This window comes from Antechinus flavipes, chromosome 4 (assembly GCF_016432865.1).
Source record: "Antechinus flavipes isolate AdamAnt ecotype Samford, QLD, Australia chromosome 4, AdamAnt_v2, whole genome shotgun sequence".
NCBI classification, from domain to species: Eukaryota; Metazoa; Chordata; class Mammalia; order Dasyuromorphia; family Dasyuridae; genus Antechinus; species Antechinus flavipes.
In genome coordinates this window covers 373,858,956-373,871,150 of record NC_067401.1, presented here as the reverse complement: position 1 = coordinate 373,871,150, position 12,195 = coordinate 373,858,956, and the positions used below count along the sequence as shown (strand labels likewise).

The 12,195-nt window shown below is 37.6% G+C and overlaps 1 protein-coding gene across 7 annotated transcripts in view; it reads right to left on the bottom strand.

The window, feature by feature from the left end:
- ANGEL2 (angel homolog 2) overlaps positions 1-10,958 on the bottom strand; it is a 45,454-nt gene extending 34,496 nt beyond the window's left edge. For 3 of the 7 annotated variants that reach the window (XM_051998404.1, XM_051998402.1, XM_051998405.1), the window contains exons 1-2: positions 10,773-10,958; positions 3,881-4,209 (exon numbers count right to left, since the gene is read on the bottom strand). In XM_051998404.1, coding sequence (XP_051854364.1) covers positions 3,881-4,209; positions 10,773-10,831 — 388 coding nt within the window. In that variant the 5' untranslated portion in view covers positions 10,832-10,958. Of the gene's footprint in view, positions 1-3,880; positions 4,210-7,217; positions 9,573-10,612; positions 10,678-10,772 lie in introns of those variants that run through there. The other 4 variants (XM_051998408.1, XM_051998406.1, XM_051998409.1 and 1 more) reach the window with 4 other exon arrangements.
- Between the last annotated feature and the right edge of the window lie 1,237 nt (positions 10,959-12,195).

Genomic DNA, 12,195 nt, shown 5'->3' with positions numbered 1-12,195 from the left:
CATCAGGCAAGCTACAAGATGAAGAGACAAAGCCTCAAACAGTACTAGATATAGGCACATCCTACCTAATTTCACTATCTGTTTCTAATGTTAGAAAAAACAGTATTTCTAAGGCAAACTTAGATCCTTAAAAAGGAACACATTATAATAATTTGGGAACTATAGTCCTAGGAATCCAGACTCTAAATATTCAACAGATTTTCCCCCTACTACCAGAGACCATAAGGGACAGAAGCCCTGAGGTTATAGCCTGGAGGATGTTTGGTTACAGTGTCTGAATCTGTCCCTGCTGAGCCAATGCCCACAGCATGCACAGACACTTCAAGGCCACATGTCCATGGAGTGGAGAAGAAGGAAAATGATTCCTCTGGGTTTTGCAGGTACCCTTTGGTTCTGTTTATTTGACAGTCTTTTATCATACACTTATGTGTAAGGCATTGACCTTGGGGCTACTGGAAATACATAGATAATTTAGAAAAGATCCTTGGACCCAAAACTATTTTTTGATTGAGATGAATATTAATTCTTGGGCATATACTACTTGTTTTCTACTGCTCAAAGAGAGAAGAGAATTGATCTATAGGGATTGGATGTCTTCATAAGTAAAGTGGGACTTAGTAAAACAAAATTAATTAGAGATACTTTATACAGTGTATGCTTTATTATAAATGAAAATAGTCACTGACTTACAAGCAATCTGACAGAAATCTGCCACTGTTTTGACCTGTTCTCCACATCAGTGGCGACCCTGCTGCCATAGTTGTTTTGAAAGAATATGAAACTTTTAGGGAATCTGAGTTCAAAAGCAAAGAAAAGGTAAAAGCTCTAGAATATCTTAGAAGAGCTAGCATTTAAGGAATACTTACAAAATGTAGTCATTTGAAGGGACCTAGTTTAACTCCCTTCCCAAAACATTAATAAATTTCTGCAATATCCCAAAGAAGTGATCTTTCAGCCTACCTAACAACCTCCAGTAACAAGGCATTAACAAATTTACAAGATAGCCATTACATTTTCTTCAGAAAATTCTAATTGATATTGATCCTATATCTTCTTACCAACTTATTCCTAGAAGGAATGGGCAATATAATTCTCCTCTTTCAACTTTTTAAATATTTCCTCTACACCAGTTTTTTTTTTTTAATTTCACTGTTATACTGCCTAAAATCTCAATGATTCCTTTGTAGGTCTTTAGTAAGCATCCTCTCTTTAAGCTGAGAATATTTCTAGAAAGGCTAGGGAGTAGTGAATCATACACACCAGGAAAATAATTTATAGCTTTTTTCTCTTAATGTGACTGAAAAATTTCATGTTTTAAGTAGCCTATATTTTGAACACGTAGCGCTCCATTATAGGAATATTCAAATATAACTACTTCTTTTGGATTTAAATAATTATATGCAGTCAAAGAATAGGATATCAGAAACAAATTGTGCCTATTCAAAATTTGTCTATGATCATGCACCCAAGAAAAAAATAGTCAATTCCCTTCTTTTTTCCTACTCTTTGGATCCATAATTTTAACTATTTATAATAGAATTTACCTATATTAACAGTTAAATAGTATATTTATTTATATGTATACACATTTTCTCCCCTAACAAAATGCAAGCTTCTTGGGAAAAGAGATTGTTTTATTTTTGTTTTTCTATGCCTCCCTGGTGGTTCTAGGTACATAATAAATGTTTGTTGTTTGCTTAAAATAGTTTAAATGTTGTTTCTATGGAAAAGTATTTTCAAAGTTCAAAACAACTCGTTTAAAAATGACTTTCTAGAATTCTACTCATTCATAAATTGGGCACTGCCTATGGTGCATTTAGCCATAGGACAACAAAAAAAAGTATTCATGCGTAATATGTATGCATAATATGTAAAGAGCAAGACACTATGCCACGCAGATACAATGAACAGCAAGTGATGAAATGCCTTATTCAAATATGAATGGGCATACACTGGAAATTTAATAGGATTTCACAGTTCTCACCATTCATAAAATTTGCAAACCCACCTTCACAACCTCTTTTAGAATTACCTGGTAAACTATGATAATGATTTTCAAGTTTTCAGAGTCTGTGGAACCTTTCTGCATAATGTAATTTGTTCCAAACTCTGAGATAGTATTAAAGAAAGGTCCTTGTCATATATAGTTCACACAAGTTGATTGTGACCATTTTTTTAAATCAAATGGTCTAAATTGACTCATGGAATGCTGAGTTTTCATATCTCAGTTATAATATGAGAACCTCTGTAATATAGCAGGTATGGTTCTTAGCCTTGATATACTGCTCTCTAATAAAGAAATTTAACAAAAATTTATATAATCTATAAATGTCAGGAGAAATAGCATGATCAAAGGAAAATAAGTGGGAGGTGAATCCCATGTTTAGGATGCCAAATTAGCCTTGATAATTACACAAAATTCTTCATTTTACTGTAAACTGAGAATCATAATAGCATTCTTATTTTCTTGCCTGAAAGCCCTTATACTGTCTTGAAATATCTGACAAGACAAAAAAAGCTACTTTGTGACCTTGGCAAGTTACTTAATCCTGGGGTCTCAAGTACCTCATCTATAAAATGAGGCATTGGACAAAATCTTCTCTAAATCTACAGCCTCTGAGAATTTTTCCCTTAAACAGGACACTTGGGGAAGTGTGGTCAGATATAATGAGTCAAATTGTAATAAAATACTTCCAAAAATTAAGTGACTTTTCCTATAGGTTTAACCATCTTAGCTAATAGCACACCAGGTTTATAAGGAAAAAAAATAAAAAGAATAGATAGCATATTTATTGCAAAGGATTTAAAAAGAGTTTGGAAAACTATACTGAGAACTATGTGATTTCTCAGTAATTAAAAAAAATTAAGGCAATGCCTTAAAAAGTGGAAGGAAGAGAACAGACACAAATGGATACCCAAAGTACAAAAAAAATTTATCAATCTAATATGGCTTAATAAAGTCTTTAGGTTTATAGGTATCATTCATGATCATACAAGGCACAAAATCTAAAGTGTCCAAATATACCATAGCTGAAATTACACTGCTCGTTCATAACTTGGGCACTGCCTATGGTAAGAAGTATTAAACAATTGAAATTTGTCTTCTTTTCAGTGTTGGTAATTTCAAATATAGCATATTTTTTCCCATTAGAATGTATTTTAAAATATATCAATGTTTTAAGTATTTTGAGAGCATCATTTATGAACCTATACTAATTACATATATATTTTCTTGTAACAGTATTTGGCTCTTAAAGGACCTATGTCTAGACAGTGCACTGAGCCTTCACTTGACATTTACTCTGCCTTACTTTTAATAGGCTAATTTCTTACCATAAATTGTTATCACCTTCAAGATACTATGCTATTTTCAAATATTTATGTGTATGGATTCAAGAAATATATGCACAAATGAAATTAAATGATAATCTTTAAATTCAATTTAGGAAATATTTCCTACTCTTTAATTTTTCAGGAAATATTATAGAATATGTATATGCACATACATGTACATACAAACAAAACATACAAGCAAATGGACAGTCTACAAATATAAAGGTTAAATAATTTATTTCTAAAAAATTAAGAGTTAGAGTTAGCTTGCTATGCTAATTTCTCTCTTCATTTCCAAACATATTTCATTTATGGAATCACAGGCTTCCATTTTTACTTCAGATAGTTTTTATTAAATAAACATAAAAATCCAAACAATTTTGGAAAGAAAAGCATTCTATGCAATAATAATCAATGGAAAACATGTACCAATTGCCCCAACACAAGAATTAATTTTGTTTTTCCCAGGGTAGAAAATAAAAATTTCAAATTTCATCCTAATGATTAAAGGTTATTTCTGCTCTATGATACAGTGTGCCAATTTTACCTTGAGTTTTTTGACGTTTGGATGATGGCTTATCTTCCTCAGAGTCCATGATATAACTAGAAAGGTGAAACAAAGATGTATGTGTAAAGTTGTCTGGTCTCCAATTCCACTGCTGAAACTGATTTCTATTAGGTAGAAACAAACAAGGTGGCCTCCAATTTAGTGGGCAATGTTGACTGCTGAAGTATGGATAAGGAGACCAAGAATCATTTCCAGGCCACCTCATACAACTAGAGATGTGTCTGTTCCAGCAAAATCTTTGAGAAATATCCCATGGTGTGATCCTGTCTCTGCCCAGGCTCTGCAGGTGATAGGGTAACATGGGATATCTAAAAGAAACAAACATTGTAGTTAAGGTACCATTTTGGTAAATCACAATTAAGAGAATCAAAATATTAAATTATTAAGTGATCCCATTCCATCTATTTCACTTATTTTCAATCTCTCCCTGATTCATTTCTTATAGCTTATATGTCCATGTCTCCCCCATCCTAAAAAAAAAAAAAACTTCACTTGATCCTTCCATACCCTCTATCTCCATCTATAATACATGCCTCCACTTTTTTTCACATCTCTTAATCCCTTACAATCTGGCTTGTGACTTTGTCACTCCGCTGAAACTTCACTATCTAAGGCTGTAAAAGATCACTTGGATGCCAAATCGTTCCCAATCCTCATTATCCTTGACTCTCAAGAGGTTTCTGTGCAGCCTCTTGACACTGTTGGTTACTCTCTCCTTCTTGTCGCTTTCTTCTTAAGCTTTAGGGACAATACTTTCCTTATTCTCCTACTTGGTCACTCTTTATTCTCCTTTGTTGAATCCTCCTCCAAGAGCTTGCCCTCCAACCATCAGTATCCTTCAGGGTTTTCTTCTGTTGTCTCTATATACTATTTGTCTAAATCGTCTCATCAGTTCCTATGCATTTAATTATATCTCTATGCTAATGATTCTCAAATTTACCTTTCCTGCCTCAATCTCTCTGCTGACTTCCAGTTTCATACCTCCACCTGTCTTTTGGACACCTTAAACTAGATATCCAGGAGATATTTTAAACTCAGAATGTACAAAACAACTTATTGTTTTTCCCCTAAATACTCTCCGCTTCTCCCCACATACTTTCTCTATTACTTTGAAGGGCAATGCTATGCTTCCAGTCCCTCAGGCTCAAATCCCAGAAATCATCTTAAACTCCTCACTATCTCTAACTTCCATATTCAAGCTAATGCCAAGGATTGTCCATTTCACCTTTACATCTCTTGAATATGCCCCTTTCTCTTCTCAATATTATCACGTCTCTGGTGTAGGACCTCATCACCTCATGCCTTCATTATTGCAATAACCTGCTCATGGGTATACCTGTTTCCAAGTCCCTCTCCACTAAAGTAATATTCTTTTTTTTGTTTTTTGTTTTTGCTGAGGCAATTGGGATTAAGCGACTTGTCCAAGGTCACACAGCCAGGAGTGTTAAGTGTCTGAGACCAGATTTGAACTCAGGTCCTCCCTATCTACTGTGCCATTTAGCTGCCCCTAAAGTAATATTCTTAAAGGACAAATCCAATCATGTCATCTTGCTCCTCAAAAAACTCCAGTGACTTCCTATTTCCTCCAGGATCAAAAATAAAATGCTCTGATATTCACCTTGATAACATAGCCCTCTTCCATTTTTTCAATCTCCTTATATATACTTTTCCCCTTATACATACTCTTTGATTCAGTGACACTGCCCTCCTGACTATTCCACGAACAAGACATTCCATCTTTCAATGCATGTATTTCTCTGGATGTCCTCCATGTCTGACACATTCTCCTTCCTTAGAGATTCAACTACTGACATCTCTGGCTTTTTTAAACTCCCAACTAAAATCCCACCTTCAGGAAGCTTTCTCCAATCTCTCTTAATTTTCCCTATTGTTTCCTATTTATTCTGAATAGTTTGCCTTGTATATACTGTTTTTATATTTTCTACCCCATTAAATTGTAAGCTCCTGGATAGTAGGATATTAGTTGCTAAGAAAGATGCAGAAGGATTGCCTTGAAGCAGTGAAGGGCTGTGTAACATAAATTTGTGGTGGACTCAGTTATAGCAGTTCTTTGATTTTTCTATTCTTTATTCAATAGCACGTGTGTATGTAAGAATACAGGCAAGTAGAAGGTGGCAATGATTGGCTAAGGATTGGCAGTGTGCAACTGGTAATATGATAAGAGGATCAGGGACTCAAGAGTTCAGTACTGATATACTGATTATAAGGGGCCAAGACAGAGAAAAGAGGAAAGAGTAGCAAGTGAAAAAGAGATGGCCTAGGGGAGAACTGAGAGGTTAAGGAATAGAGATCACAGTATGAATAAAAAGTAGGGTTTGGGAAGGAAAGGGAGGGGAAGAAGTGGAAAGCCAATTGATTATAATCAGACAGATTTTAAAATTTTTAAACATGAAGATGGTGCGTTTATGGGTGATGGTAAGATCAAAGATATGACTCTCTTTGTGAATGGCTGAGATGGAGTAGAAGGGTAGGTCATGGGATATGTGAGAAGGCTGAGAAACCAAATGATTAAAATGATTTGAGGGAAAGTTAATATATATGTTAAAGTCTAAATATGAAGGCAAGAGTTGGGAAGGAGAGAAAAATTGTGTGCTATGTACCAAACTTGTTGAAGAAGGAATAGGAATGACCAGGAAGTCTGTATACAACAGCTATACCAAGATTATACCTGGGAGTTTGATATAAACTGCCTGAACCTAAAAGGAGGAGAAGTTATCAAATGACAGACATAGGGGACAGAACCTAGAAGCAGCAAGTAAGTAGAAATTAGAAGTATTCCAACTCCCCCAACCAGTGAACTGAGGAGAATGAATGAGGTTAGAGCCAGTACTGGAAAAGGTGGCCTTGGAGACAGTAGAATTAGTGCAGTCAGGTTTCAGGAATTGTAGAAAATAGAAGGAATTGAAGATAAAAGGATTTCCGATGAAGGAAAATTTGTTGCCTATAAATTAGGCATTCTAGAGGATATAATGAAAGAAGTGGGTGGCAAGTGTTTGGGACTTTGGAGTGGGAAGGCTTAGAAGGATAAGAATAAGGAATTAGGTGGTTAAAAACAAGGAATGGGGTTAAGATGATATTCCACAGGAGTTAGGAAATCACTGATATGTGTAGGATATGATCAGGTGTGATCCTCTGAACCGAAGGTGCTACTCCACTTCCCCCAAGGAGGCTGAAGATCAAGCAGGAGACAAGCACCGAGCAAAGAGGTGGAAGACACACAGTCAGATGGAAGGTCTGTTTCACTACTCTTCCCTCCAAAGGTTGGAGATTAAACAAGGGGAGATGGAAGTCGAACCTGCTCAGCAGGAGATGGAAGGCCTGAGATCAAAGGGAAGTTGGGTCCTCTTCTCACAGGAGGTTCTTCACATCCAAATATGGAGATCTAGCTGGTAGCAGGAGGTGGAAGTTGCCTTGAATGGTGCAAATGGAAATTACAGTGATGGCTCCTAGTAATCATTCCTCAGCAGACAGTGCAGTAAGGTGCAAGGTTTTGCTCTTCTTTCTCACCTGAGGCTGAAGACTTGGAATCTTCCACGACAATGCAGAGACTCACAAATATCTACATCTAAACCACCCTCCCACTAAAATCCAGTTTGACATTTCCAATTGTCTGATTAGTTATTTCAACATTTCAAACTCAACATGTTCAAAATAGAATTCATCTTTCCACTAAAATCTACCCCTCCTCCAACTTCCTATTTCTGTTAATATCATTAAGTCACTACAATCCAATTACTACAACATTCAAAATTTCAGAATCTTGAACTTTTCCCTCTGTGTAATGTAGCCTTGTTAACTAGTTGTGAAGTCCTGTCTCTTTTACTTCTATGCAATCTTTCACATAATTCCCTTTCTCTCTAATTACCCTATATCATACTTATTATCACTTGTGACATCAATTTCTAATTGGCTTCCCTGATATTACTCTCTCACTTCCATAAGCCATATAGATGCAAAAATAATATCCAATGTTTGGCACATAGATGATAAACATTTATTGGTTGATTCAAGTACAAGTCTGACCATGTAATTCTCCTGCTTAAAACTCGTTAACTATTAAACCAAAGCAAAAATCCCTTGACTTAGCACCACAGGCTAATTAAAGTTCAATTCCAAGTTACCTTTCCAGTCTTATCACACTTTTCTGGAATATAAATTGGAAGCTCTCCAGTCCAACCTATACTTCTATAGGAATCTTATAACATTTCCAAACAAGTAGATCCTTACTACTATTCCTTCAATTCTTCCTGCCCTTTCCCACCTTTATGCATTTGGACAGGCCAGCACAATTAGAATAAACTGCCATAAAAATCTTCCCCTATTGTAATTCTGTTCTTCTTGCAAAGCCCAAGTTGCTTTTTTTAATCAACTGAAATTGATCATTCCTTAAATACTATATTTTATCTAGATTTCACTCTTACTACATTCTACTTTTTATCATACTTTATGAACTTGTTTTACTCTCTCTTTAGATTAAAAGCTATGGTAAAGGAATGCTGGCTTTTGGGTTTTCCCCTCCACCTGTGAATCCTCTGCACTCAAAACAATGATATACATAACATGTGAACATTTATTTAATTTGAATTTTTAGCTGAGAGGTACAATATATATAATCAACCTTTTTCTACAAGTAAGGAAAGAGAAGTCCAAAGAAGTTGCACAATTTATTCCGATTCATTTATCTATACACTAAGGCAAGTAGGTGGCACAGTGGATAGGGTGCTGGTCCTAGAGTGAGGAAAACCTAAATTTAAATCTGACCTCAGAAACTTATTAACTGTCTAAGTAACCCTGGGCAAGTCATGTCACTTATAATCACTTCTACTTCTTCAACAAGCACCTACTTCCGAAAGTTGTTCTGAGAATCAAATGAGATAATATTTGAAAAGTACTTCAGTATAGCTCCACATATAGTAGGTAGTACATAAAGGCTATTATTATCATTTATCATCATGTTTGGCTGGTTAGTTTATATTTATTTGCTTTCTCTAAACTAAATATAAAGTTCTTGACCAGAGGCTACTTGTACTCCCCACAGTGTAGAGCAAAGTTAGATTAATTAATAGAGCATCAGAGATTCATGCATTACTGAAAGAACTGGTCACAGAATATATAAATTTTATAACTGTAAGGGATCTCAGAGCTGTGGAGTCAAACCCAAATAGAAACAGATCTCTGCAGATCTTAGAAAACCATAACTGAACATTATCTACGCTACATTGCATTTTTTTTTTTATTAAATCTTTCCCAATTACATTTTAATCCGGAGAGCCCCATTTGGGAGTTGTCTGGCCATGTGTTGGATATCTCTACCTCATAAGTAATTTAATTCAATTTTCTTTTTATAGATGAGGAACTTATGTCCCAAGAATTTTTAATAAATTGGCAAAAAATCATATTGATGGTAAATAGAAGTTGCAATTAAAACTCAGCTCCTTAGATCTATAAATCCAAAATTCTTTCCACAATTATCAAGCTGGTACTAGGGTTCCCAGAGATCCCTAACAGCAATAATCTTAAGAAATTTCTGTGTAAAAAAAAAAAAGTCGATCATAATAAACACATTTTTAACAACTGAACTGAAGAACTTATCCTACTTTGGAATCTATTTAGAAAGCAGTTTTTCTAAACATGTCAGCCAAAATCTCATGGCTGACACCTTCTGGTGGTTGTGACCCTGGACAAGTAATTTGGTATCTCAATTTTCCCCCCAGTAGAAATTTGGAAGCAAGTAGGTAGCGCAGTGGATAAAGTGCTAAACTATAGTCAAATTTGAATTCAAAAACATCATCTCAGACCCTCCCTGTGTCACCTGGTCCAGTGGCTTAACTACGATCTAGTTATTATTAGAAACTGCAAAATAGATGCTACTTTGTGTATCACTTATAGCACTTTAAGGTATGCAGAGCATTTTGCAATTCTCATTTTATCCTCACAACAACCTGGGAGCTAGGTGCTATCATGATACCCATTTTGCAGATGAGGAAAGCCAAGCTTAACAGCGATTGCCCCGGGATTACACAAGTGAATACCTTATCTGAACTCAAGGAACGTTTCCCATTCATTAGTCTCCTATCCAAATGAAACTACAGACTCCGTGTCCACAAAAAGAAAAAACAAAACACTCCTCCGCCCCTCCCCCCCAAAAAAACCCACAACTTCACAATCTTGCAGACGAGATTTAGAATTTTATCCCTATCTCCAGAAATTTTCTGTCAGAAAAAAAAAAATTTAATGGATTTAATGTCAATAGCCAGGTCACATCAAAACGTGGTCACTTAGATTGTTAAACCCTCTTCCCACACCGTCACACCCCGACCCTCCACTCAGTTCCGCTCCAGCGTGGATCTGTGTCCGCAAGGCACCGGGTCAACTCGGGCTGAGGGAGGGAGAGAGGCTACCCAGGGAAAACAACGACGGCCCCGGCTCTCCCGAAGCTAAGTGCTAGGGGTGTCGGGGAGGGCTGGGGGGGAGGGGTTCCCCACACTACAGAAACAAGTTAAAAAACGCTCTCCCCCCTCACGCGTTGACCCGGGAAGTGGCACAGCAGGGTCTGGGGGCGAGCCTGGGAGGAAGATCCGAGCGGAAGGACTGCGGCCTGAGAGTGACAAGGCGGCCTTCAGTATGAGGGTGTCAGTCACGGAAGCTTCCCCTCCTTCCCCAACTCAACCTCCGCGAATCTTTAGTTACCTCGTTGAGATCCCCCGCCCGCCACGGCCTCCATCTTCCTCCTCTTCCTCCTCCTTCTCCTCCTCCTCCTCCCCCTCCCTCTGCCCCGCCTCGGGTTACACACCTCGGGCCGCTCCCGCCCCCCAGTAGCCTGCCCCCGCCTCCTCCCAGGCACACTGACCGGCCTTTTCCCCCTGCACAGCGGCTGTAGCCCCTCCTCACACAGCGCCACGCTTCCATTCTCCTTCCAGAGGCCCGCTGCCTCTGGCCACTCTCCCGGACTCGGCCTAGGTAGCCGACTCAGCCCCATCACCCTCCGGCCCGACTCGGGCCCAAGGTTCAAAGCACGCCGGGAAACGTAGTTGCGACTAGAATGAGAGCTACCAACTTGTGACGCCCTCATCCCAACCAATCCGGTCGTCCCGTTTAGAACACATGCAGAAGGATTGCCCGACGTGAGAAGCCTGCACGGCCATGTCTGAAGCTGGTGAAGTGCCCAAATCTATGCTTTAAAGAGATAGATACAATAATTTGAAGTGGTAATTGAAACCTAGGCAACGAGAGTAATGTACAGAGTGGGCTGGGCACGAACTACTAAAATAAAAAAGATAGACTTGCTTTCCTACTTTTCCTCATTGCCCTAGCAAGTATCCTCGAACGCAGGCCTGCTATTGGCCGGAACTGACCAAAGGTGAAGAGGGCTATCTCCAGGCCTAGGATCCAGTCCTAGGATCAGCATAACAACGTATACCACAAAACGGCTACCTGATAACGAAAATTTTGACCATAATAATTCATGGATACTTATCTACTAATGAGGAGAGGGGTTGCAATCTGATACACGGAAGAAGCACACACACATATTAATGAAAACAAGTTTTTAAAAATTTGATGCATGCCAAGGGTTCCCATAAAGACCTCATTTCTAAAATATATAGAGAATTGACTCAAATTTATAAGAATACAAGCCATTCTCCAATTGATCAATGGATATAAATGTGAATATTTTCAGATGAAGAAATTAAAACCATTTGTAGTCATAAGAAAAAATGCTGTAAGTTATTATTGATGAAAGAAATGAAAATTAAGACAACTGAGGTACCACTACATACCTCTCAGATAGACTAAGTTGATAGGAAAAGATAATGATAAATGATGGAGAGGATGTGAGAAAACTGGAACATAAAGCATTGCTGGGGGAGTTGTAAACTGATCCAACCATTCTGGAGAACAATTTGGAACTGTGCCCAAAGGGCTTTAAATCTGTGTATACTTTTTGATCCAGTAGTACTGAGCTTGTATCCCCAAAAGATCATTAAAGGAGGGGGAAAGACCCACATGTGAAAAATGTTTGCAGCAGCCCTTTTTGTCGTGACAAGGAACTGGAAACTGCGTAGATGCCCATCAGTTAGAGAATGGCTGAATAAGTTGTTATATGTATGTTTTGGAATATTATTATAGCTGAGGAGGCAATGTGTAAACCACTGCTTACAAAAATGTGTAGAGAACAAATTGAAGATAATCTTCTGAAGAAAGGCACCAGGATTAAGGGGGATCAGGAAATACTTTTAGCAGAAAGTAGGATTTCAGCTGACTTGTTTGTC